The 25,353-nt window shown below is 35.5% G+C and overlaps 1 protein-coding gene across 5 annotated transcripts; it reads left to right on the top strand.

The window, feature by feature from the left end:
- The first annotated feature begins 1,128 nt into the window (after nucleotides 1-1,128).
- On the top strand, nucleotides 1,129-23,796 carry LOC108342826 (protein HASTY 1). Of its 5 annotated transcripts, none has more exons than XR_008250160.1 (24): nucleotides 1,134-1,428; nucleotides 2,133-2,234; nucleotides 2,329-2,472; nucleotides 2,577-2,657; nucleotides 2,759-2,828; nucleotides 3,745-3,815; nucleotides 3,900-4,063; nucleotides 4,159-4,230; nucleotides 4,313-4,550; nucleotides 11,082-11,144; nucleotides 11,264-11,548; nucleotides 12,161-12,274; nucleotides 12,389-12,515; nucleotides 12,711-12,769; nucleotides 12,860-12,961; nucleotides 14,421-14,524; nucleotides 14,627-14,921; nucleotides 15,058-15,302; nucleotides 15,511-16,008; nucleotides 16,102-16,396; nucleotides 16,540-16,723; nucleotides 16,993-17,489; nucleotides 22,977-23,120; nucleotides 23,533-23,796. XR_008250160.1 is itself a non-coding variant. In XM_017580656.2 (22 exons), exons 1-22 carry the CDS (start codon nucleotides 1,306-1,308, stop codon nucleotides 17,070-17,072), a joined length of 3,627 nt encoding a protein of 1,208 aa, XP_017436145.1. In that variant the 5' UTR covers nucleotides 1,136-1,305; the 3' UTR covers nucleotides 17,073-17,493. The 5 variants fall into 5 exon arrangements, 1 of the variants encoding a protein (XP_017436145.1); XR_008250159.1 differs by having other exon boundaries at nucleotides 1,136-1,428; nucleotides 12,600-12,769; XM_017580656.2 differs by lacking the exons at nucleotides 22,977-23,120; nucleotides 23,533-23,796 and having other exon boundaries at nucleotides 1,136-1,428; nucleotides 12,600-12,769; nucleotides 16,993-17,493.
- Nucleotides 23,797-25,353: the final 1,557 nt, after the last annotated feature.

Genomic DNA, 25,353 nt, shown 5'->3' with positions numbered 1-25,353 from the left:
CATACATATTTCATGGTTTTATTTATTATGTTTGTATTGTGTAACTCTCTTAATTTAACATTAACTTCCTTTTCTCACTCCATGAATAATGTATTAACACATAATGAATCGGAGTGACAAACTATGCAAACAAAAAATATGCGACAATTATGTTAGAGATCTTCTTTTCATTAAAACTTAAGCACAAAAAATATAAAAAACATTAAAAAAATTTAATCTGTTTTTAATCTTTCTCACGCACAAACTTTAATTTCACTTTAATGCAAAAAATAAATTAAAACTTGTAATTGATTTAAATAAATTTTAGTACTAATAGAATTAAGTCATCCTCACTTTATTTTCCAAATTACTATTAAATTTCATTGTTATCAATGTTTAACATGATTTATTTCTAGGAATTATAAGTGAAAGAATCTATCAGAATTATACTTCACTTTACGTATATTAGTTTTCATTGTTTTAAAAAGTTGTTTTATCTCGTAATTTTCAAATTATATTGTTAAAGAATCATTTATGAAAAACCGTTTCAACCATAAATTTGAACTTCGATTCCGTTAAATTACGTTTAGCAATTTCAAGAATAATAAATTTTATTTTGTAATTTGCTTAAAACAAATTTTAAAGGAACACGTCAAGTAAGTGACACAATAATTTCCTTTTTCATTTAAACTAAAAGAATCCAATTATATTATTCTAGTATAGTAAAAACTTCACTGTCATAATTAATGTAACTTCTCAAACATATATTGTCTTTAAAACTTCATATCATAAAATAACAGTATTATAAATAATAATATAATAAATAATAAATAGTAACTAACACAACACCAAAATTTTGTTATAATAAATAAATATAACTGTGTAAATTTAACTGCTCAATGATAAAAAAATTAAAAAACCGTTACGCTCTTTAATATAAACCTTAAACCGAACAATAATTATTATAATCATTAATTTATTCTACGTACGTTTAGACTTTACACTCACGTAATAAAACGTGACCTTTTTTTTTACTTCTACAATTAGTAAGATGAAGAAAATATTTACCCGAAAATAAAATCAGAAAAAAGAAAACTTGGCGAAAAAGGAAAAAAGAACAAGGCGAGAAGAGTCACGCTCACGCACCGCCATACGCCACCAGCACATAAATACGGAAAAAGCTGCGTGTGAGTGTGTGTTGAAGTGAACCCAAAAACCCAACCGAGACTTTGGGTTGAAAGAAAGAGCGAATCTCTTTCTCTCTCTCTCTGAAGAATAGAATCGAAGGAGTGAAAGAAAAGAAAAGAGTAGCAGTTGAAGTTAAGAATGGAGGACAGTGTTGGCAACAACGGCGTGACTGCCAACAATGTCGCCCAAGCTATACACACCGCGCTTGATTGGGCCTCTACTCCCGATGCTCGCCTAAACGCCGTCGCTTTTCTCGATTCCGTAACTCTTTCTTTCCCTTCCTCTTTCCGTTTTCTCCGTTCCGTGCCGCGATAACGCGTTTTACTTTTATCATTCCTCTTATGCATCTCATCGCTTCTTGTTTTGTGATTTTTCCTGTTCTCTGTTTGCATTTTTGCTTGTTTTTAGAAATGACTGCGATGTTTTTTGCGCATGCCCTAATCGACATATAGAACACAACTCTTCCATGTATTAGTGAATTTATATATGTTTCTTTGCATTCTTTAGATTTATTTATCTCAGTAATTGTTGTTGATTGATAGTGTAGTTACAATTTCAAGGAACTAGTCGACTTTGATCCTAGGTTTCTTTCGTGTGTCCTCAATCGTGCTGTGAAAGTTGCGGTTTCATTTGTAATTTTGAATAAGTTATTAAATATATTTTTTGCATTTCAAAATATAACGATGGATTGACCATGGAGTTTCTGCACATCATTACACTCACAGATGGATAAATAGATATAAAGGTTGCGATTATTTGTTTCTGGATGCAGTTTGTGTAGTTGCTGTTACAAGGATTAATACTGTTGCCTCTTTATGGTGATTGATTGTCTTCCTTTAATATTTAACATGTGTCTGATGTGAATTGATGGAGGCATGGAAATGGATACTCTATGGTGATTCATTTCCTTGCTTTGGTGTTTGACGAGCGTGGGAGACTAATTAATTTATTTATATTTTCTTCAGATCAAGAGAGGTGATGTACGGGCATTAGCAAACACATCATTCCTTTTGGTGAAAAAGAACTGGTCGTCTGAAATTCGGTTACATGCCTATAAAATGCTGCAGGTTTAAGTTCACGTGCTTTTGTTGTGTTTTTTTAATGATAAGTCTGCTTTGGTGTTTATTCTTGCCCCTTATGTGAAACTGTATTTATATACAGCATTTAGTGCGCTTACGTTGGGAGGAATTGAGCCCTGCAGAACACAAGAACTTTGCAAATCTTTCCCTTGAGTTGATGTCAGAGATTGCGGATCCTTGTGAAAATTGGGCTCTCAAAAGCCAGACAGCTGCCCTTGTTGCTGAGGTTTTCATCGCAAGGCACTTCCTTTTCATTATTTTTGCTTCTTACTCTCTCACAATTGCAGATTTGCCTTACGTAGACCATATTCTTTGGTGGTTTTTTCACAGGTTGTTAGAAGAGAGGATATTAGTTTGTGGCAAGAAATGCTTCCATCTTTGATCTCTCTATCCAACAAGGGTCCAATAGAAGTAAATTTCAAGTTTCCCCACTTACATCGATTTGGGTCGATTTTATTCAATGTCAGTCCAGTTCCTGGATATTGTTTTTATGATTCGCAATTATGTATTAGGCTGAGTTGGTTGCAATGATGCTGCGGTGGCTTCCTGAAGACATTACTGTTCACAATGAAGATTTAGAAGGTTTGTAATAACTTAACTTTTCTCATGTGGATGTGTGTGAGTATGACTCAGGTACGCAAATTGTGTAAAAGAATTGAATTTCTCCAACTGGAGCAAATCTGCTGACTTGATCAATGAATTACTCTAGGGAAATTTTAGACACGACAATAATAAGTTTTTCTGTTAATAAACAAATGGAAGGGACATTTTTGGATGACTTCTTTGTTACACTGTCCTTAAAAATGCTTTTCATCTTGGTGAATATCACGTCACTGTCCGTGTGAACCATGATGGGGAGGAAATATGAAGTGTGTCAGTGTGGCTGGATGCATGTTGTGATTCTTAAGATTCATGTGTGCATATTATACTAGTAGACATTGCTACCAATTGCAGGTTGAGGAAAATGGCAGAAATCCAATAATCTGCAATACCATATAAGAATAGCATTATGGACAAATAGCAGAAATAAAATAGTGGTTGGAATGTATGATATATATATATATATATATATATATATATATATATATATATATATATATATAAAATTATACATGTATAAAAAAAGAAGTTCTATGCAAATTAAAATAAAAGTTCATACGAATTGGCTTAATATTTACTCATTCAATCAGTGAACACTCACCAAAGATGACAAAGGATGCAGGAGGCATGCTGTAACCACAACATCTATAGCAGCTGTTATAGCACAAATGAAGTTGCGGTTCTGGATTCTAGGAATTCACCAACACAATAGTGCCATACCAGCTATTTAACAGCATTGCAAATAAACTAAGTGTCCTACAAATAAAATACAAGACATAAACCCAACACTCCTAACAGGCTGGCTGTTGACACAAATGTTGTCTATTTGATATTGAGTGATCTCTCCTTATGTCGTATGTTGCATATTTATTTTTACTAATCATGTTGATGTGTTCAGGTGATCGGCGAAGGCTACTTTTGCGTGGGCTAACTCAATCGTTGAGTGAAATTTTTCCACTATTATACAATGTACATTTCAGCTCTAAACACCTTTCTTACATGTTAATCTTTTGTCATTGTTAATGACGTTGTGACTCGTAATATTTGATGCAGTTACTAGAAAGACACTTTACAGCTGCAATGAATGAAGCTGGTAGAAATCAGATGGATATTGCCAAACAGCATGCTGCCACTGTAACAGCTACTCTAAATGCAGTGAATGCGTATGCTGAATGGGCTCCATTGTCAGATTTAGCTGAGCACGGCATTATTCACGGGTATATTTATTTCCTCTATTATCTTGCACCATGCAATATTCTCAGTACATAATTTCTATATCGTCTGGTCATGTTTTTCTGTTAACTCCCTGCAGTTGTGGTGTGCTACTATCTGCTCCAGATTTTCGTCTTCATGCTTCGGAGTTCTTCAAACTTGTCTCTCCAAGGTATGTGTTATTGTTCTTTAATAGTTTTATGCATATTTCATGGATCAATAATACCACTGGTCACTCTGAATTGTGTATGTAGGAGGAGGCCTATTGAAACATCTATCCCTAAATTTGACCAAGCCATGAATAACATCTTTCACACGTTGATGAATGTATCTAGAGAATTTTTGTATAGATCCGGTTCAAGTCCTGGGTCTATAGATGAGGGTGAATACGAATTTGCTGAATATATATGTGAAAGTATGGTGTCACTGGGCTCTTTTAACTTGCAAAGTATTGCTGGTGATAGCAGCTTACTTCCACTTTACCTAGAACAGGTATGAGTTAATATAGCTCAGGGAAGGGAAGACTTTGCTTAAAATGACATATTACGTATGATTTTGGCTTCTCTTTTGAAAAATTGTCATATATTGTTTTGAATTCAACATTATAGTTACAGATGACAGAATAACTTGTCTTGGTGCTCTTTCTTGCAAATTTTTCCACATCACTTGTTTGCCAAATATGTAGTTATTGTTGTTATTTTGTTGTTCACACTTGTGCTGATGAGCCTTTATTCACTCTCTTTATTGATGCATCTCTTCCTCCATCATAATATTTGTTTCTCTTGCAAATGTCACTTTTTATTTTCTGGTTTTTTCTTCACTACAGAGGGTGTGAATTCTTCATTGCTGAACCTTCTCCCACATCTCGAGCGCTCTAATCCTTTGGATCCTGTGGTGGAATCTGATTTTAAATCTCAGATTGCAGCCTTGCAAAGAAATATCCTTGCAATTGATCTTTGATGTTGATTTGCTTGTGACACCAAGCTTGAGGAGTCATTCCCTTCAAACATGGGAAACTCCACCCTTTTAATCCAAGGCCTCAGCCTCCTCATTTGATGTACTACTATGTAGATATCTTTCTTCCTTTGTCTTCATCATCAATAAAGGAGTTTCCTCCTTCAGACAATTTTTTGCTTTTCTTGATATCTTGTGACATTTTTTTTATTTCTTTAATGTCTGGCAAACTTTCTTTAATAATAGCCATATCAGCTTTCAACTCTACAACCACCTTCCCTTGTTCACTGACCCATCTTTCCAATGTACTCAAATGACTTTCTGTAATGAACCTTGGCAGTAGAAGAGCTGACAGATCTGACCAATTTGTCAGAAATCAAGAATTGAAAAGAGCAACAAAAGAAAGGTTTGTATTGAATAGAATGAAGTGAACCAAAAATAGGAGAACACTCTCTCCTTTAAGGACTTCCCCTTAGCAAAGAGCTAACGCTCAATCTACAAAATTCACCTCCTTTATCCTCTCCTCTCCTTCCCTATTTATATCTAACACCTCAAGTAACTGACTCATGAATATTCTAACTATCTTAACTAATTTCTTTGTGTATTGTAACATAGACCCTATTTGTCATAATCATTCATTCCCGTGTCTCCTTTCTGCTTAAGTCATAACGTTGCTACTGCTAAATTCTGCAGACCTCTACATTTTGCAGTGTGCCTCTATATTTTGTTCTCATGCTTTGTGGTCGTTCCGAGGATGTCCACACCATTCACCTTTGGCTTTACTGCTCTGCCTGTTTCGTTCTTGATTTTTTTATCATTTATTTTTTATTTTTATGTATGCTATATTTTCTTTATTTTTGTATAAAAGTTACTCATTTTATTTATTTTTAGTTCTACTAATATTGTGTAGTTCTGATTTTTGTTGTTATTTTCTAATTATGTTTTAAATTCGGCCATATTTTGATTCTACTTAAATTTTACATTTTTAACTGGTGTTTTCTGATTCTGTTTTTAACTTGTTAACTTTTAGTATTGTTTTCTCTCCTTTTTTAACTGTTGTGTCCATACAAGTAACCTTATGTTTTCCTTTCTTGCTGTCTTGTTTAATTCTATATACTTAAGATTGAAACTGTAAAATAATTCTAGAGGGCTTGATTGATCCCTCTCACAATCTTCTATTTATAAGAATAAATTGATACACAAATACATGATAAATAGGGTAACCTTAGACACAATATAATCATGATAAATAGGGTAATCCTAGACATAATATAATCATGATAAATAGGGTAACCCTTGACACACTATAATGATGATAAAATAGGATAAATATCCTAACACTCCCCCTTAAGCTGGAGCATACAAATTGTATGTACCAAGCTTGGAACAAATAAACTCAATCCGAGGACCCCTTAATGACTTGGTCAATACATCTGTGAGTTGATCGTTTGACCCAATAAACTCAGTACATATTTCTTTGGTCAACAACTTTTCACGAACAAAATGACAATCAATTTCTATATGTTTAGTCCTCTCGTGAAACACTGGATTTGATGCAATGTGGAGAGCAGCTTGATTGTCGCAATACATCTTCATAGTATGGATGTCACAAAATTTAACCTCTTGAAGGAATTGTTTCACCCATATAAGTTCACATGTTAGTGATGCCATTGCCCTATACTCGGCTTCCGCGGTTGATCGAGCTACTACATTCTGTTTTTTACTTTTCCATGCAATAATGTTTCCTCCCAGAAAAACACAATATCCTTTTGTAGACCGTCTATCAATAGGTGAACCTGCCCAATCTGCATCACAATACCCAGAGACATGAATGCTTCCTTTATCTTCATATAACAATCCTTGCCCGGGAGACCTTCTTTACATACCTTAGAATGCGAATGAGAGCATTCCAATGGTCAATACATGGAGCCTGCATGAACTGACTAACCACTCCAACTGCAAAGGATAGATCTGGCCTTGTAATAGTGAGATAAATCAGTTTGCCAACCAGCCTCCTATACCTCTCTGGATCGGAGAATAATTCACCTTCTTCTGTCCTTAATTTCTGGTTTGGGTCCATGGGACTGTCTACCGGTCTACAATCAATCATGTCTGTTTCTTGTAATATATCAAGAGCATACTTCCTTTGGGAGATTACAACTCCATCTTTTGATTGCGCTACTTCAATGCCTAAGAAATATTTGAGACTTCCAAGATCATTGGTTTGAAAATGTCTACACAAGTACTCTTTTAGTTGAGATATTCCAACAGCATCATTTCCTGTAATGACAATATCATCAACATATACTATTAAGTAAACACATTTCCCGAGAGAAGAATGACAATAAAAAACTGAATAGTCTGCTTTACTGCGTTTTAGCCCAAATTTTTGAACAATGGAGCTAAACTTTCCAAACCAAGCACGTGGGGATTGCTTGAGGCCATATAGAGATCGATGCAATTTGCATACCATACCAGACTCCCCCTGAGCAACAAACCCTGGAGGTTGCTCCATATAAACTTCTTCCTCAAGATCACCATGTAGGAAGGCATTCTTGATATCCAACTGATGAAGTGGCCAGTGACGAATGGCTGCCATGGCAAAGAAGAGACGAATAGTAGTCATCTTGGCTACAGGAGAGAAAGTGTCACAATAATCAAGACCATAAACCTGAGTGTAACCTTTTGCAACAAGCCGAGCTTTGAGCCGATCAATTTCACCATCAGGGCCAACTTTAACTGCATACACCCATCGACAACCAACCGCCTTTTTTCCTGGGGGAAGGGGCACCAGCTCCCAAGTATTACTGTGGTCAAGAGCCTGCATTTCTGCAATCATAGCTTGTCGCCATCCAGGATGATCAAGTGCTTCTTTCACATTCTTGGGTATAACAACAGAGGACACTGAGGATAAAAGAGAAAAATAGGAGGGCGACAATCGATGATAGCTTAGAAAATTATAAATGGGATGAGGGTTCCGAGTGGAACGAGTACCTTTTCTGAGGGCAATAGGCCATGCTGAATCATTTGCACCAGGAGGCGTGGGAGGAGGTGACGAGGGAGAAGAATCTGAAGTAGGAGATTCACCATTGTCTTGGGGAGGTGGACTATCCATTGGGGCCCTGTGTGGGATGATCTCAGTATGTGGAGAAACAGGTGTAGAAGGATTGTGATCATGACTGGGAATGACAGAGACAGTGGAGCTATTTGACTCAACCATTGGAATAGGAAGGACCTGCTGGAGGATAGAAACATCCTGAACAAATGGAGAGAAGTAAGGAGTCTGTTCAAAGAATGTGACATTGGCAGACATGTAATACTTCTTAGTTTCAGGAGAGTAACACCGATATCCTTTTTGAAGTCGAGAATAGCCTAAGAAGACACATTTGAGAGCGCGAGCGGAGAGTTTGTCTAGACCTGGAGACATGTCATGAACAAAACATACACAGCCAAACACTCGAGGAGATGTATGAAAGAGAGGATCATTAGGAAACAAAATGGAGAAAGGGACTTTATTATCAAGAGAGGAGGAGGGCATCCTATTAATAAGATAACATGCAGTTAAGATGGCATCCCCCAGTGATGGACAGGAATATGGGCACCAAGCAAAAGGGTACGAGCAGTTTCAACCAAGTGTCTATTTTTTCGTTCTGCTATACCATTTTGCTGTGGTGTATGAGGACAAGTAGACTGATGTAAGATACCATGGGAACTCAAGATGACCGAAAAGGAGGATGAAAAATACTCTTTGGCATTATCACTTCTTAATATTTTGATTACTTGACCAAATTGATTCTTGATTTCATTCAAAAAGGATGTAAAGATAGCTAACCATTCAGAACGATTTTTCATAAGATAAACCCAAGTACATCTTGAATATTCATCAATAAAGGTAACAAAATATCTAAAACCAAAGGAGGAGATACGACTAGGTCCCCATATATCAGAATGGATGATGGAAAAACTAGAATTACATATTGATTGAGACCTTTTAGGAAAGGAAGATCTAACATGTTTTCCTAATTGACATGACTCACATTCTAAGGTTTGGAGACCACTAAGTTCAGGACACATCTTTTTTAATTTGGACAAATGAGGATGGCCAAGTCGATCATGTAGCACTTTAGGATTAAGAGCAGCAACACAAGACACCCTTGGACGAGATCCAAAATGGTATAATCCGCCAGCTTCATATCCTTCTCCAATCTGTCTCCTCGAACCACGCTCTTGTATAACAAAAGATTTATGATCAAAGGTTATTGAACAATTTAACATTTTAGTCAACTGGCTTAAGGAAATTAAATTAAAAGGACAATTAGGGACAAAAAGGACTGAGTTGAGATTGAGGGAGGGAGACAAAGAAACATGACCGACTCCTTTGGAAGAAGTTTTAGATCCATTTGCAAGGGTTATGAAATGAGGTTTTTCTCGAAAGGAAATAGATGAGAACAAAGAGGTATTACTAGAAATGTGATCAGAAGCACCTGAGTCAATTATCCATGAATTTTGACATTCCATAGATTGAGAAACGCATGCTGTTGATGTATTGGGAGATTGAGATGGTTGTGCCAAGCTGTTAGACTTTAACCTTAAATACTCTTGATATTCATCCTCAGAAAACATAGAAGTGGAGGTTTCAGTTTTCAAAGTGGAAGTTTAGTCTTCGAAATATTGGCGGTTTTGGAAGGGAAACCATGTAAGGAGTAGCAATTCTCTTGAGTATGACCCATCCTTTTACAATATGTGCATTGAGTACGTCCCCGACCTCTTCGTCCTCCTCCTCTAGTGCCACGTCCTCCTCTTCCTCGTGTGGCAACCATGACAGATGGTTCCACTAGTTCATGCGCTTCTTGAGTTTGAGATACCGGGACACGCAGAAGGCGAGTGGTCAATGTTTCCATAGAGGGGACCTCATGACTAGTTAGAAGTTGATCTCTGAGATGATCAAAATCGGGATGTAGGGCACGAAGGATCAACACCATGTAGAATTTGTCTAGTTTCTTTTTTATATCCTCTAATGGATCTACTTCCAAAAACATCCTAAGTTCTTCGACAGCAGATTGGGCTTCAGCCATGAAGGACACCATATCATGGTCTGCCATTTTAAGAGATGCAAGTTTATTCGTAGTGTCATAGAGACGTTGAATATCGTTGGCATAAATGCTTTGGGCTTTCTTCCAAAAGGAGTGACAAGTTTTGAAAGCCCTCAAAGATACAAAAAGTTTGGGTTCCACTGATTGCCATAACAAGGCACACAACTGGAAATCTGCTTGTTTCCACTGATCAGCTTTTTCAGTAGGCACATGGCTTCCATCTCGCTCAAGGTGGTCATAATGCCCTTGGCCAAGGAACCACATTTCAACGGCAGCAGACCATGATAGATAATTTTTTCCATTTAGCTTCTCGGAGGTAATTGATGGACTTCCAGAGAAGGAAAGAGTACTGCCAGACGCCATTTCTGAAGAAGACGAATAGTACTAACGAAGAACAAGAAAACCCTAAGGATTTAGACGAAGGAAACTTTGACAGTGATGGACGACGGTGGCCGGCAACGGCGGGCGGTGGCCGGCGGTGACGGTGGCCGGAGACGGTGGCCGGACGGTGGCCGGCGACGGACGACGGTGGCCGACGGTTGACGGTGGCCGGCGGCAGGCAGCAGCGGGCAGCGGCGGGCAGCGGCGGGCGACAAAGAACTGTGGCGCCGGACAGATATATATTACGAGATACACAATCTTCTATTTATAAGAATAAATTGATACACAAATACATGATAAATAGGGTAACCCTAGACACAATATAATCATGATAAATAGGGTAATCCTAGACATAATATAATCATGATAAATAGGGTAACTCTTGACACACTATAATGATGATAAAATAGGATAAATATCCTAACATATATGTTGTTATGAATAACACGTATGTCACTATCCAGTATAACACGTATGTTGCTAAGCCCAAAGACAATTTTTTGCCTTTTTATTTTACTACTATTTTACTGGAGCATGTATTTTTTCTTGTATTTTATTTTATCCTTTCATTTTAATTTCTCTTGTTTCTCTCCAGATGCTGGGATTTTTCCAACATTTCAAGTTTGCTATTCATTTTCAATCCCTGCAATTTTGGCTGGTATGTGGGAATACTTCACCATAGTACTGTTTGATGGTGTTCCATGTTTCTTAGTGAATAGTCAATACTGTGTATCAAATGGCTATGTCTCATTTCTTTCCTCAAATGTCTACCTGTAGGTACTAATGAGGGATTTGATGTCAAAGCCAAAAAATTCCACACATTCAGCTGCTGACAGTTCAGCTGTTAGTAGCACAGGTTCTGGAGAAGTTGAAAATGCAAAGAAGAAGACTCTAAGCTTTGTGAGTGATGATTTTTGTGGTGCAATTTTGGATACATCTTTCCCTCGCATGCTCAAGAGAGAGAAAATTCTGCATGAGACTGCCATTACTTTAGGGGTATTGGAGTTGTGGAGCGAAGATTTTGAGTGCAAGGGAACATTCAGCCTTTATCGATCTAGATTGGTATGTCTCATGCACATGTGAAGTTGGATAGTATTTTTCATCACACGATATATGCAATTTTTTTCCCTTCTGTTTACAGGAAAAAAATGTCATTGAATGTGTTGTATGGATGTTATTAATTTATATTACTGATTTTTTTCATCTTGAAGTTCTAAGATAATAATTGGAGCTAATGGTTTAATTGCTTCCAATGTTTCAAATGATTTTAAGTAAATCTTAAGTAAACTTTTATACATCATGGCTTCTGCATTAGTCATTATGGAACACTTATGGTTTTTCAATATTTTTATAATTTCACTTTTGGACATTTAAACCTGTAAAAGATATAGAGAAAGTATTTTGTGCATTGTAACATTTTGACTTTTAACCCCGGACCAAGTTTGCACGGCTGACAAAGTTGAAAAATACAGAGAGCAAGTATGTTACTTTAAATATTTTACTTATGAGCAAGTCACATGCAGCTCTTGTATCAATATACTCAACTATTCTGCCTTGGTATTCTTAACTGTTTATCTTTCTCTTGTTCCAAATCTACATATATTCTTCTTTAAGCTTTATGTCAAATTAACCCTTTCAAAATGTATTTAACTGATGAATGGTTTATTAAAACAGTTGGAGTTAATTAGGTTTGTTTCTTCTTACAAACCCCTTATAGCTGCTACTAAAGTATCTGAAAAGATTGATACAGTCATTAAAGGTCTCTTGCTCTCTCCAGCACCGACTCAGGTATAAATAAATTCCATTCCAATTTTAAACATACTCTGTGTCAGGTGTCATCCCCCCACCTTTTCTACCTTATTATGTAATTATCTGTTATGGCTTCTGCTTTGCTTACTGTAGGACTTACCTGTGATGGAAAGTATGCAGTTGGCTATAGAGGGTGTTGTAAATGCAGTTTTTGATGGATCCAATGACTTCACCAAGACAAATGCTGAAGTCCAGTTTGCATTATGTAGAACGTTTGAAGGTTACTTTGGTTAATCTTCCAAATTAAACTTTTAGAATTTCTTTCTTAGACCTCTGTTATAGTTATGGTTACTGTGTCTTGTAGGTATACTTCAACGCTTAATTTCCTTAAAGTGGACGGAGCCTGCACTTGTTGAAGTACTTGTTCACTATTTGGATGCTATGGGCCCCTTTCTGAAATATTTCCCTGATGCAGTTGGCAGTGTTATTAGTAAATTATTTGAACTTCTAACATCTCTGCCAACCATAATCAAGGTTCCTACAACAATCTGTTTTTTATTGTTAATTTCAACCGTTGAGAAATTGTGTGGCATGTTTAATTTTTATTGCTATGTCTTTTGATAGGATACATCAGTGCATAGTGCACGCCATGCAAGGCTGCAGATCTGTACATCATTTATTCGGATAGCAAAAGCTGCCGACAAAAGCATTTTACCTCATATGAAGGTGAATTCTTTAAACATCAATTGATGGAAAACTATAATTAGCTGGTTCTGTCAAATAAATGGGAATCGTTTCGTGTATACATGAATGAGAGAAATACATATATAGGACTGCACTTAAATATGAAATTTACAGAGGAGGGGCCATGGAGGAGAAATCATTCAATGAGAGTAACCTTAATCTATTTGTAAATTATTCTTATGTAAGTTTAGGGTTCATACTTTCTAGCTACATTATCTTTTGATATCCTCCAATAAGATTATTTTTCAAAGCAACCTGTGCAGTAACATGAATTCTAAAATTTTGTTTTTCTAGTCTTCACAATTTTTGTATGAATATCTTGAATATTGATTTTCTAGTTTGACTTGACATCTATTATCATGTATTGAAATCAGTTTTCGTGCTTTGTGCTCTAATATTTGTCTTCTGTTCATTACCTTGTTTCATTCTTAGGTCCTCTTCCTCACACGTGAATATACTGGTGTATACCATTTCAAATTATTAGCCAAACCTCTTACAAAACTTGAAGTTAACTTTGAAACTTAATAATGGGAGTTTAATTGGATGTGGCTAAGTGAATTTAACTCTGGCAGAAGCAGTGTGGTTATTTTTGTTACAATAAGATGCTAAACATGATCAAAATTTCTGATGGTACGTTGGATTCACAAACCTTTATACTTTCAAAACTATAGGGACCTAAATGTTTGTAATGGATCTCTGTAGTTTTACATATTTTTAGTTGGGTCCTTAAACCCAGCCTGCAATAGCCTATTAGAGCACCATTATGAATTTTGTTCCTATGGTATGACATAATTATAACCATAATTTTTTAAATAAGTGGGACCTAGTTCCACACTTTTAAAAATAAAGATCTAGCTGAAAGCCAAGAGTCCATTAATTTCATAATTTACATTGCGTTGCATAATTGTGCACATCTTAAAAATCTGTCTAAATTGGGGTTATCCTAACTTTCCCTAGTGGCGTCCTCTTTGGGCTACATTAATTGCAGCATTGAAGGGGATGTATGTGGTCTGATATCAACTACACATTGAAGTTTAAATAGCTTATGAAGTTCGGGAATAAACTTGTGTATGGGTTTGGGACTTTAGGTGTTAAATTATTTGCTTAAACTTGTTTCATATGCAGAGAGACACGAGTGAAGTTAAGGTTTATCTGACAAGAGGTTTGTACATTATTTCTATAAAATACAAATAATGTTCAAAATTCTTACTGAGTTTTGGCTTATGGCACTATTCTGCTACTAAAATTTTAGATGCTAGTATAAGCCCACCCTGTTGCTATGTCAGGAGACATAGATAGTGCATTAATATCTTGTTTCCCAATCGTTTAGTCATTACAATTTTTACACTTCATATATGCTCTATAGAAAATTTTTCTCCACTTCCTAAAATGTGGTTTGGTACGAGATAGCTTTTATTTAATTTATGAATTTTATATGTAGGGCATTGCTGATACAATGGCATGTTTGCAAAGGGACGGTTGTTTGCTACAGAGTGAGCATAATCTTTTAGGTGAAGCTTTTCTTGTTATGGCTTCTTCTTCTGGGTAAGAATCCAACAGGAGACGTAATTCTGTTAATTCTTATTTGATAGTCTTTTGATGTTTTGCAATTAACCACTTCTTGTTATTGCTCTAAACTTGGCTCAGAATTGAACAGCAACAAGAAGTTTTAAAATGGCTTTTAGAACCTTTGAGCCATCAGTGGACACAATCTGAGTGGCAGGAAAAATATCTGTCAGGTCCACAAGGTTTGGTTCAGTTGTGCTCTGAAGCACCTGTAATGTGGTCAATTTTTCATACCTTGACATTCTTTGAAAGGGCACTTAAGAGGAGTGGATTGAAGAAAGGCAATTGGAATTCAGAAAACAGCGCAACACCAAATTCAACTCCAATAAATCCAATGGCCTCTCACATAGCATGGATGGTGACTCCTCTCTTGAAAGTATGTATACCTGCCATTAAGAGGCTGGCCATGTTATGTTTCCTGTATTACTTTGCAACAAAAGGATCGGTATGCTTTATAATCTTTCTCTGTAACTACTTTGTATTTATAAGTAAATCACATTCTTGTTTTCCAGCTACTTCGTTGTATACATTCCCTTTGGTCTCCATCCATAAGTCAAGCTTTACCTGGAGAGGTAAGAGCTGCTATGGTCATGATTGATTTTGAGAGGTCAGGTCTTCTTGGAGAAGGGAACTCCAAATTGCCAAAGGGTTCTTTGACTGTCACAGATGGATCTAAGGTCGACATTAATAAAGAAGGATATGCGGAACCAAATGGATCAGATATACGGAACTGGTTTAAAGGCATTAGAGACAGTGGGTATGTGTGCAAATCTTATTCTATTTTTTCATTTATAATTCATTATCTGTTGTCCCAAATATAATTGATCTTCCCCTTCGATATTGGTTTTACACCAAATCTGTAGAAAAGAGAAAATAAAGTTCCTTGTGAACAGAAAATTATGTATCTATGATGAGACTGGCATTTTTATTTCCACTTTTTTACTAAATCCTTTCTTTATATGAAGATATAACGTATTGGGCTTGTCAACAACCATTGGCGATTCATTTTTCAAATATTTGGATGTGCACTCTGTTTCTGTTGCGCTGATGGAGAATATACCGTCAATGGAGTTCAGGCATATTCGACAGCTTGTTCATTCCACTTTGATTCCTTTGGTTAAAAGCTGTCCTTTGGATATGTGGGAGATTTGGCTGGAGAAAATTCTACATCCATTGTTTATCCATGCTCAGCAAGCCCTTAGCTGTTCATGGTCTAGTCTTCTACAAGATGGTAGAGCAAAGGTTCCAGATGTTCTTAGCGTTCTTAGTGGATCAGACTTGAAAGTGGAAGTGATGGAGGAAACGATTTTGAGGGATCTCACGCGTGAGATTTGTTCACTCCTCTCTGTCATTGCTTCTCCTCCCCTTAATAATGGAATTCCTTCTTTGGAACAGTCTGGGCATGTTAGTCGATTAGACGCTCTGAAAAGCTTGGACTCAGTTGCATCTTGTTCTATGGTTGGGTATGCTTTCTACCTGTTTGTAACTTTAGTTTTTCCATATTTTGTAACTTATATAGTTTGAGTTTTATTTTTCGCAATTCTTTTATGTGACAGTTTCCTTCTAAAGCATGAAGGTCTGGCCATTCCAACATTACGGCTATGTTTAGAAGCTTTTACATGGACGGATGGTGAATCTGTGACTAAAATTTCTTCGTATTGCTCTGTGTTGGTAGTTCTTGCGATAGTAACAAATCATGCAGAACTCGTAGAATATGTTTCTAGAGATCTTTTTACATCCCTTATTCAAGGTTTAACCCTTGAATCAAATGCAATAACCAGTGCTGATCTAGTTGCCATTTGTCGTGAAATATTTGTATATCTTTGTGATCGACACCCAGCACCCAGGCAGGTTAGTATTTTTCTTGTTTTTCATAACTTAGCTATTCTTTTTTTTTTTTCCTTTTGACTACATTTGGCATTTGGAGTTCATTTCCAAAGAATGGTTTGCTAAAACTTTTGTTAGTGAGTAATGTATTTTTTTACTCCCTTTAGGTTTTGTTGTCTCTCCCCAATATTACCCCTCACGATTTAGTTGCCTTTGAGGAATCTTTAAAGAAAACATCCAGTCCAAAGGAACAAAAGCAACATATGAGAAGCTTACTTCAATTAGCAACCGGTAACAAATTGAAAGCACTTGCTGCACAGAAAAGTGTAAATATCATTACAAACGTTTCAAGTAAGCAATGACTTCTAGTTTTTTTCGCATTTTACTTCTCCAACTTCTGGAAAATATAGTTTGGCGTGGGCAGTTAGTTAATAAATCGATGTAATGCATTAAACTGTAGAACTTCTCAACGTTTGGTGGTAATTGTAATTGTGGTAACTGGAGACTTTGTTGGGGTAGTTTTTCTACATTGTTGTGCCTGTCAATTATTATGTCTTTTGTATATTGTAATGTTGCATGTAATATTATAAACATTTTAACCTCGTAGTTATGGTTTTCAGTGAGACAGCGCAGCTCAGTCAATGCTCCCGAGTCCAAAGTTGATGATGGTGATGTTGTGGGGTTGGCAGCCATCATGTGATATTGTTTTGAGCTCATGGAAGGTTTTGTGTACAGGAATGAGCTCATTGAGAAGATTTTGGTTTTCATTATTTACTAACAAAGGGTGCGAAAGCATTTCCTCCCCTGCCCTGCCTAATTAACAAGGTAATCGGGTGAGTACAGAGATTTTATGTCCTTCATTTGAATAGGTTTACTGTATCCACGCTGTCCTTCATTTGTAGTATATATAGCATAGCATAACCACACCTGGCAGTTCAGACTTGTGTATTTAATTGTTGCCAGAATCCAAAGCTGCCATTAATTATTTTCTTATTCCTCACTTTGTAGCATAAATTTGAAGAATTAGAAACACACTTCTACTCTTTACATGTAAATGTGTTCTATTGTGGGGTTAATATCCACTACATGGATTGTTGAGGAGAGTCTAGTTTGATTTGTAAGTTGTCTTGCTCTTTCTATAGCTTCCAGCAATTACTATATGTTTGATTTGGAAAATTTAACTCAATTGTTTAAAAATTTTAGGCTGAAACTTTAGGTTGATACGTAATGAAGCGTATGGTTCAATTTTTTTATCTACTTAATAATACATATTGATGATAAAATCATTACAAAAAATGATACGGTTTGAATAGATCTTTCATTTTTTTTATTGTAATATATTTCTATCGTTATAAATGAGATCATAAGAGAGGTATTTTAAGCTCTTTAAGATATATTTTCTCTTATTAAGTATAATAGTCAAATAGAGCAACTAATAGAGAGCGCATTTGTTACTAGTGGTGTGACTGATTGTGTTTATGGGTGCATTATATAGAAAATATCAAATTTATGATTGATGAATTTTTCGCCTCACCATTTGGACTATTATTTTATAATTTACTGTTAAATGAAATATTATTGATTCACTTCACTTACACCATTTTCCTTAATCCTATACTTATAGGATTAAGTTAATGGAATACACCTCACACACACTCAGATATATCACATACACACTCACAGCTCACATACACACTAACACTCCTTTCCAACTCACTCTGAACATACAACAATAATTCTAACACTCCCCCTCAAGCTGGATCATACATATTGTATGAGCCAAGCTTGGAATATACATACTCAAATGAAAATAACATCAATCAACCAAATTGCAAATACAAGCACTAAGAAACTTCAACTTGGAAAGTCTTCAAACACAAGAGATTTCCTTTGCAGTGTTGTCTTGGAACGATACTCCCCCTCACTGTAGGGACTAAATTGTCATCACTTTCTGATGGGGCCTGTAGTGGCTAGAAGCGACAAATCTACAGGGACTGCCATCACTAACTGACGAGATGATGGGGACTTACAGGGACGGCCATCTAGCACTGACTGATGGGGCCTGCATGCCATCACTAACTGAGGTGATGGGGACTTACAGGGACGGCCATCTAGCACTGACTGATGGGGCCTGTATGCCATCACTTGACTGATGAGGTGATGAGGGCCTACAGTGGTTGGAAGCATACTCCCCCTCACGACTGAACAACATGAACGTGAAGGTGGAAGAATGGGTGAGAACCGATCCGTACGAGGGTTTGGACAAATCTGAAACCCATAACTTCGGAAGATTCAATTCAGCGGACGGTCTCAAAGAACAACTCCACATGAGCTCACATGAGCTATTACAACAAGGCAAAAAACGGTGCCAGACAGCGGCAAATCTATGCAGAAAGCGGAAAATCGGTGCCGACAAACGGTGCTTGAACAACGATTTGAAACAGAAATAGTTGTCCAGCAGCAAAGAAGGTGGTGATGTCCAACAAATTGCTGCCACGGCCTACACACACGCTGTCCAGCATTGGAGGGATAGCAGCACATGGAAGAGACCAAAGGCCTGCACATTTTCACGTTTCCAGCAACAAGGGGCTGATTCAGTTGTGACTTTGCTGATTCAGTTGTGTCTTGGAAGAAGGGACTAGCACATAGAAATTGAGAAGGAAGTGGTGTGCTGTCACGGCCCACAAAGAATAAAGAGAGCACGGGAGAGAGAGCTGCACGGTGTCACGGTCCAGCAGCAGGAGCATACAAAGATTGGGTCTCATGATGGCATCAAAAGACCAAAGACATCTTGGAGGTCCAAAAGTTATTTACTTGACTACTCCCAAACGGTGATACTTAGCACTGTATTCCGAGAAATACGGGCCAAACCTAGCCCAAGAAGAAAGTGACCAGCGATCCAAGAAAGTCACAAGGCATCTGCTGAATATTACTGTTGAGATTTGAGATCCCAACTTGAACAGGTCTTAACTGACTGTGACGACAGCGATGGCGGCTGACGTTAGCAAGAAGCACCAATCTGTGCTGTACAAAAGAAAAGGAAAGACAAAATCCATCGGTGATGTAGAAAGCCCTTCACGTTTGGTGAAGGCAGAGAGCCCTTTTCAATGTACAAGAATAAGATGGAAGCTGGAGATGATGGAAGCAAGCTTGGTCACGGCCTTAGTGTAGCAAGGAAGGCTGGCAGCAGCATTTTCCATGTGGGCAGCAATAGCATTACGGAGAAATGTGTGATTTTTAATTTTGAGAAAGAAAGTGGCTGCCACAAGGTAAAAATGGTAATGTCCAGCAGGGTCCTTTGAAAAATCCAGCTATTTTGGTGGAGGAATCTTCTTCCTCTTTAGGAGCTTCGTCCAACACTGCCAACAGTAAAGAAGCTCACGGCAACAATAAAGAAGCTCACGGCCTTGATCCAGAAAGAGGAGACGGCCTTGATCCAGAAAGAGGAGATGGAGATTCTGTGAAGACCAAAGAAGATGGAAGTTATGGAGAGTCAGAACAGAGAGAGGACACTCCGGCGACGGCTATGGAGGTGTCTTGGTAACTTTCCGGCGACCAGAGGGCGGCGCGTGAGCTGTACGCGCCTGTTCGCAGCGTACGAAGAAGCGGCGCGTGGCGGAGCGTGTGGAAGAATCAGATGCCGGCACCGGCAGGGTTGGCCGTCGCGGGAAGAGGCGAACCAGATCCAGTGGTCGCCGGTCGGAACGGTGACGGTGGCCGGCGGCCGGCGACGAACTGGCCGGAAAGAAGCGCTGCGTGGCGGCGCGTGACTGAGAACTGGCTCTCGAAACCGGCGTGGTTGGTCGTCGCTCGAAGAGACGGTCCAGATCCGCAGGTCACCCGTCGAAACTGTAACGGTAGCCGGCGGTGGCGACGGCGGCGGCCGGCGGTGACGGAGTTAGCAGCGACGGCTGCGGAAAGAGGCGGCGACAGCAGTGGCTGGCTGGGTCTAGATTGGTGCCGACTGTGGCACAGATTTAAGAAGAAGAGAAATGTCCATTGAAATTTGAGGGGCTGCCAGCTGAAATTCTAGATACTGCCGACTGAAATTTTAGGGCTGCCGGCGGTGACGACGTTGGCAGACGGTGGCGGACGGCGGTGGACAGCAGCGGACAGATGGGAGATAACCGCAAACAACGGCACCGGACAAGTGCAAACAGTAGTGACAGTATTGGTAGACAACCCACGACAGAAATTTTAGGGGCTGCCGGCTGAAATTTTAGGACTGCTGGCTGAAATTTTAGAGCTGCCGGCGACCATGGTGGCCGGCCGCCGGCAGACGGCAAAGATCACAGAGAAGGATCAGAGAACCTGCTCTGATACCATGTTAAATGAAATATTATTGATTCACTTCACTTACACCATTTTCCTTAATCCTATACTTATAGGATTAAGTTAATGGAATACACCTCACACACACTCAGATATATCACATACACACTCACAGCTCACATACACACTAACACTCCTTTCCAACTCACTATGAACATACAACAATAATTCTAACATTTACTAATATGAAAAAAAAAGGTGTGAATGGTTGGAGTTTATGGTTGTATTATATTGAAATATCTTTATGAATTTTAAGTGAATATTCATATATTTAGTATCATCATATATTGAAATATCTTTATGAATTTTAAGTGAATATTCATATATTTAGTATCATATTGATGAATTGAGTTACATAATTTTAGTTTTCTGTAAGATGAAATTATTATATTAAATATACTAGTAGCTTTTAGAATAAAAACATGTGGAACTACATCACTTCAAATATTTTAAGCAAAACTAATTTCACATTCAAAATCAATCTTGCAAACCCAGCTTTTTAGACTTAAAAAGTTATTTTCACCACATTTGAGGTGAACTAGTTGAAAATACTGATTCACAAAATGACATATGACTGATTTATAAGTATATAAAGGAAAATGTATTTTATTTAGTATTAGTATTTTCTAGATTTAAATAAGCATATATTTCCGTCTATTTTTATTCCTTCTAATATTTAGTTAGTTTTAAACCTGATATTTCTAACTTTTTTTTTTAATTTAATGCTGCTAAAGCAAAATATTAGAATACTTAAATCAACAAAGAATATTTAAAATTTTGATTATTATATTGTTTAGACAAGTGATTTAACTAAGTAAAGTAATTGGATAACGACAGGTTGATATAATTATACTCATTTGACATGGTTTTTATAATAAAAAAATAATGTATCAAATGTAGAAATGTATAAAAAGTATATTTTCTCTTTGTTATTTAGTGTAAATTAACGTAACTATGCATATTGTTTTTCTTTTTATTCAATAATTTACTATTTTTATCAAAATAATTATATTTTACGTAATGTTTATACTATATTTGTATATTAATTTTGGTATTATAGTTTTAAAATAAAATAATTTGTTAACATATCATAAACATGAATCTTATCTCTAAAAAATATAACAATAAAGTATATTTTAGATGTTATAATTAATAATTATAAAACATAAATAATTATATGAAATTTTAAAAAGTCACTTCAATTTTTTTTATCCTTACATAATTTGAAACTAGCATAAAGTGATTTATATAATTATATTTTAAATTTTGTATATATTATCTTGTCCTATTTAAGTTTGCGCAAATTATTCTTAATTAAAGTAATTAATATTTTTTAGTGAATTTAGTCTTTATTATCAATTGTAATAAATGAGTATCAAAATGTCAAATATTAATTAAAATAATTTGATTATATTTAAGAGCACAATTCAAGAGGGTGATAAATTTAATTTTTTTTACAATGTTCTTAAAATGAAAGTTTTTTTTTAATAGAAATAGGTATGGGAATATATATATACGCAAATTTAAATGCTTTTCAATAAAAACTTTTACTTTGATTTCTTACTCATTGCCCTTAAATATATATCACTATACTCAAATTTTAAAATTATAGTTTCAAAATATATACATAGGTCAAAAAGAATATTTAAAGTACAGGCCTCTTTTTTGTAACTAAATCTTCAAAATAAAGTCTTGCCTATTTAGTAAATAAATGTGAGTTAACTCAGACATCCTAAATTATTACTATACTAAAAGCACATATTATGAGAGTTATTTAGTTAAATTATTATTTTAAAAAGAAATTACTTTTATGTGTCAGATTGGATTTTGAGCTGTGCAAAATCATGGAAAATTGGGTATATAACCTGTATTTGTTATGAGTTGTTTAGTATTTGCGTTAAATATGTGAGTTAAACAATAAAAACTTCCATTAAATGAAAATTAATTGAACTTGTTAAAATTAAGATGAACTGATTATGTGAAGAACAACATTGAAGATGAATCATTCACCAATCAGATTCCGAAATTCTAAAGATGTAGTTATTGAGTAACAACCTTTCACTAAAAGTATTTTCAACGAGAATGTGATGTAGAAGATGGTTTGAAAGTTAGGTTAAAATTAATTGGAAGATTAGTTGGGAGAAAGTGAACAAATGTATAATATATATACACATATGCTTCCATGCTAAGTTAATTTCATGAGCTGTGTCCTATAAATTTCCAAGGAACTCAAACTTCGTATATATCTTTTTCCTTCTTTTTCTTTTTTCAGGAACTCACATATTCTCAAAAGACAAAAATCGTTGCTTAAAATGGGACCAGGCGGCCCAGGCCCAAGCGGCCCGCCAGGTTGGGGTTCACCCGGCCCACCGGGGCCGGGATTTTTCGGTGGGTTTTGCGATCTCGTTAACTCTTGGTAAGTAAATATTGTGATCCAGTAATTATGCTATTACAGAGGATTAACTCAATACAATTGCTTAGTTCCTATTAAAACTGATGATATAAATGCATGAAAGGCTTAATCTATTACCTTTTTGAAACATAAAAGTGGAAAAAATGTCAAAGATAAAGCATATAAAGGAAATTTTATGTTCTATCATTTATAAGTTAGTTTAGAAGAAGTGATAAAAAATTAATTTTTTTTTTCAATTGTAAATTTAATTACAGATATTAGCTAGTATGAAACACAACAGGGTAATTTTAAACTGATGCTTAGTGAAATTATTGTGGGTTTTAAAATGTTGTGTATTTTTCGTATTTAATCAGAACCATTTGTAAAGCTAATTTTGATTTTTGTTTTCTTTTCATACCAATTCGTCTGGGGACAGTTTGAGCTTTTTGTGCTGCTGCTGGTTACTACAGGACTGCTTTGGGGGTCCATCTGGCCCACCTGGAGGCCCATTCCGCCCACCTGGGCCTCCATGAGTTTCCAAGTTGCCATGGTTTCCAATGTTATATATATGAAGTTCTATATGTTAGGTAATTAATTATCAATCAGAACTCTGCTAATCTCTGTTTGATGTAATAATACATTCCTGGCACGGTCGAAGGTTGAAGAATAATTTATTGTAATTTATTTTATTTTATTTTTATATACATTTATATATTAGTATATTTTCTGATATAATTTAAAAATATATATATTATTTTAAAATATTAAAAATGATAAAAAAAAAACACATTTTTGTTGAAAAATCGGCATTTAAGAAGAATGGAGACTACTAATTAATCACATGGTTAAGCAACCCATTAAACAAGAGTTTTTTGTCTTCATTTTTTTTATATAAAAATTGGATACTAATATCGAGATATTTATAAGAACTCACAAATATTGTTCTTACCTCTTTATTGAGAAAAAGGTAGTTTAATTCATTTGTTTTGATCTTATTTAAAATGAATGTGTTTTTTTATGTTTAATCATCTTTCAAATCACATCTGCATAACAATAAAGGATACGTAATATTATTAAATAAAATATGGATGTATTTATCAATAATTATAGAACTGAGCCAACATTCAAATCATAGCTGAACATGTATAAATATAATATAAGAGTTAAAAATATAAACCATAGCTTCATAATATGCATTCTAAATCTTAATGTTTCACGCTGACTTTTTATATAATATTTAATAATACATATTGCAAGTCTTAAATTTCACATCAAATATTATCCTTCTCAAATCGATTTTTTATTTTTCTCATTATAATTATCCACGATAAGTTTTTTAAATAAGTTAAATAAATCGTTTATGCATTACGACTAAATTTTAACGAATTATATTAGCTCACCGATTATTTAACCATTTGACCAATTTTCAAACCACTAGGTTATTGATGTTCTAATTAAATTGTAAATATTGCAATATTTTATTTTGAATTTTTAAGTGTATATTTTTTAAAAAGAAAAAATATTGGGAATGTTTACTATGAAAAAATTTTGATCCAAAAATGACAACTTTTTTTTTATTTAACTATTTTAGTGTGAGAAGTTATTTAGTATAAGGGTGAAGAATTTAGTTACAGTAAAATTAAAGTTATGACTTCATGAAAGTTATAATTATTATACGCTTGTTTTTTTTTATACTTTTTTAAAAATAACATAGGTATTTACATCTTTAAGATGTAACTACCTTTTCTAAGATAATTTTTTAATGATTGTTTTTATTAATTTAAGTTAAATTAAGTTTTGTTTCTGAAATAAAAATTGGAATTAACTATTGTAAATATATAATTTTTTGTAGAAATTTTTATTTAATATGGATTTATTGTTATTATTATTTTAATTTTTATGAGGAATATCGATCATCATAATTAGGAGTGACAACAGATCGGATCGGATACAGATAATGCTTACCCGCAATCCGACTCACATGACAAAATTGTACTTGTTACTCGCTAGATACTCGCATAAAAAATATTGACGAATATTTTTCAACTCACATATACCCATTTTCAATCTACGAATATTTTAAAAGAATTTACAATAAAATATAAATAATTGAAAGGAAATGAAAAAAGGGGTTGGAAAACAAAGTGTCAGGCCAAATTTAAAGCCAGCTTTGCAACTTAAGAATAAAAAACTATTAGGCTTTAGGAAATAAGTTTTTAGTGGTCTCTTCTAATTGCAATACATAACAAGAAGATTC

This window comes from Vigna angularis, chromosome 6, assembly GCF_016808095.1.
Source record: "Vigna angularis cultivar LongXiaoDou No.4 chromosome 6, ASM1680809v1, whole genome shotgun sequence".
Lineage (NCBI taxonomy): Eukaryota > Viridiplantae > Streptophyta > Magnoliopsida > Fabales > Fabaceae > Vigna > Vigna angularis.
This window is presented reverse-complemented; position numbering and strand designations above follow the sequence as displayed.

What these genes read in the sequence shown, in the direction of transcription:
- LOC108342826 (XM_017580656.2), top strand. Translation starts at nt 1,306, where the DNA reads ATGGAGGACAGTGTTGGCAACAACGGCGTGACTGCCAACAATGTCGCC. An exon ending in CAGCTGCCCTTGTTGCTGAG is followed by an intron (nt 2,473 to 2,576) that starts GTTTTCATCGCA and finishes GTTTTTTCACAG; the next exon opens with GTTGTTAGAAGAGAGGATAT. An exon ending in GCATCTTGTTCTATGGTTGG is followed by an intron (nt 16,009 to 16,101) that starts GTATGCTTTCTA and finishes TTTATGTGACAG; the next exon opens with TTTCCTTCTAAAGCATGAAG.